The sequence below is a fragment of the Zerene cesonia genome, chromosome 26, assembly GCF_012273895.1.
Source record: "Zerene cesonia ecotype Mississippi chromosome 26, Zerene_cesonia_1.1, whole genome shotgun sequence".
NCBI lineage: Eukaryota > Metazoa > Arthropoda > Insecta > Lepidoptera > Pieridae > Zerene > Zerene cesonia.
The window spans coordinates 4,759,245-4,760,691 of record NC_052127.1 but is presented as its reverse complement, the minus strand read 5'-3'; the positions used below and the strand labels follow the sequence as shown (position 1 = coordinate 4,760,691).

The 1,447-nt window shown below is 46.6% G+C and overlaps 1 protein-coding gene across 1 annotated transcript in view; it reads left to right on the top strand.

Annotated features, from left to right (window-relative positions):
* Nucleotides 1–1,441, top strand: part of LOC119836944 (XK-related protein 6-like) — an 8,112-nt gene extending 6,671 nt beyond the window's left edge. Inside the window, exons 6-8 of the mRNA XM_038362418.1 lie at nt 131–221; nt 726–889; nt 1,238–1,441. Coding sequence (XP_038218346.1) covers nt 131–221; nt 726–889; nt 1,238–1,396 — 414 coding nt within the window. The 3' untranslated portion in view covers nt 1,397–1,441. The remainder of the gene's footprint in view (nt 1–130; nt 222–725; nt 890–1,237) is intronic.
* Nucleotides 1,442–1,447: the final 6 nt, after the last annotated feature.

The window sequence follows — 1,447 nt, the reverse complement described above, 5'->3', positions numbered from 1 at the left end:
ATACCGATATTCCTACGGGATACGGTTACGCAGCACGCTTACGCGGTTTCAACCGCGGGTCACAGCTAGTTTTATTAATGAAGTGAGGTCTATAGTGCATTTTATCTCAAGAATTGACCTTTTTTAACAGTTTCTTTGGCGGTTGGGCACGATATCTGCTCGTGTGTGTGCGCTCACCGTCTATGCTCTAGTCTATGAATACTGGGTATTCTTAGTTATAGGTTGGTATCATTTATATTGTAATAGCTTACGTGCCATCCCTTTAAATGAATAATTATGTAAGGACTTTTTTGTGTCATAGCGACAACTGAGCTGGTTCGCCCGATGGTAGGATCACCATCGCCCATGAACATACGCAAAAATTATGCATCAGCGAATACACTACCTAATCAAACCTTATTGGACGAGATATCAAAAGAATGGTTTTCTTTGATGGTCGAAAGGGTGCTAAAATAATATAAAATAATATCACTACATAGTATGAAACGAAGTCGCTTTCTCATCGTATGTATCGCCCGTATGTCCCTATGTATGCTTAAATCTTTGCAATTACGCAACAGATTTTAAAGAGGGTTTTAATAGATAGAGTGATTTAAAACGAAGGTTTATATGTATAACAACATCCATTAAACCACTACGAATTTAACGCGTGCAAAGCCACGAGCAAAAGCTAGCACACTATATATTAAAGTGCGCCCATCCAACGACGACAATCCGCACGGCAGGTCTCCACTGGGTGTCGATGTTTCTCTGGCTGATATCGCCGAAGAACGCGTTCCACGGCGAGCGCATCAGCCGCCCGCGCAAGGCGTACCTGTCCGCGCTCATCGCCTTCGTGTACGTGTTCGCGTACATCAACCTGCAGGAGCTCAACCATCGACAGAAAATGGTGAGACGCTTTGCGGGTAGTTTGTTTTTGATGAGGGTATTTTTGAAATGGAAAAAAAATTGATTATTTTAGTATAGATATTTCGAAGGTCCTCCACCTTTACTAATGTGCGTAGAAAATAATATGATGTTAGTGACGGCGCGGTAGTGGTCGAGCGCGCCGCGCGGCTTTCGGCGTTGTATCAAGCTGGTTACGTTGTTACTTATTGTATTTAATTAACTGATTACCACAACGTATATTGTATCTAAGTGATTACAACAATGTATATTGTATGTCACTGGTTACAAAAAGTCGCAGTGGAGTAGCCTAAAGAGAAACTGAGTAATCTAAAGAGGAAAGTGTCGGCAGGTGATATTCTACTGCGTGATGTGCGTGGAGAACATGGTGCTGGTGACGGCGTGGTGGTGGGCCGGCGCCCCGCGCGGCCCCCCGCCCGCGCGCCTCGCGCCCGCCGCCGCCGCCGCCTTCCTCGCGGGGCTCGCCGCCATGTCGCTGTACTACCGGTGAGTGTGCGCCCCCCTAGCCGGCCGGCCGCCATGTCGCTGTACTACCGGTGAG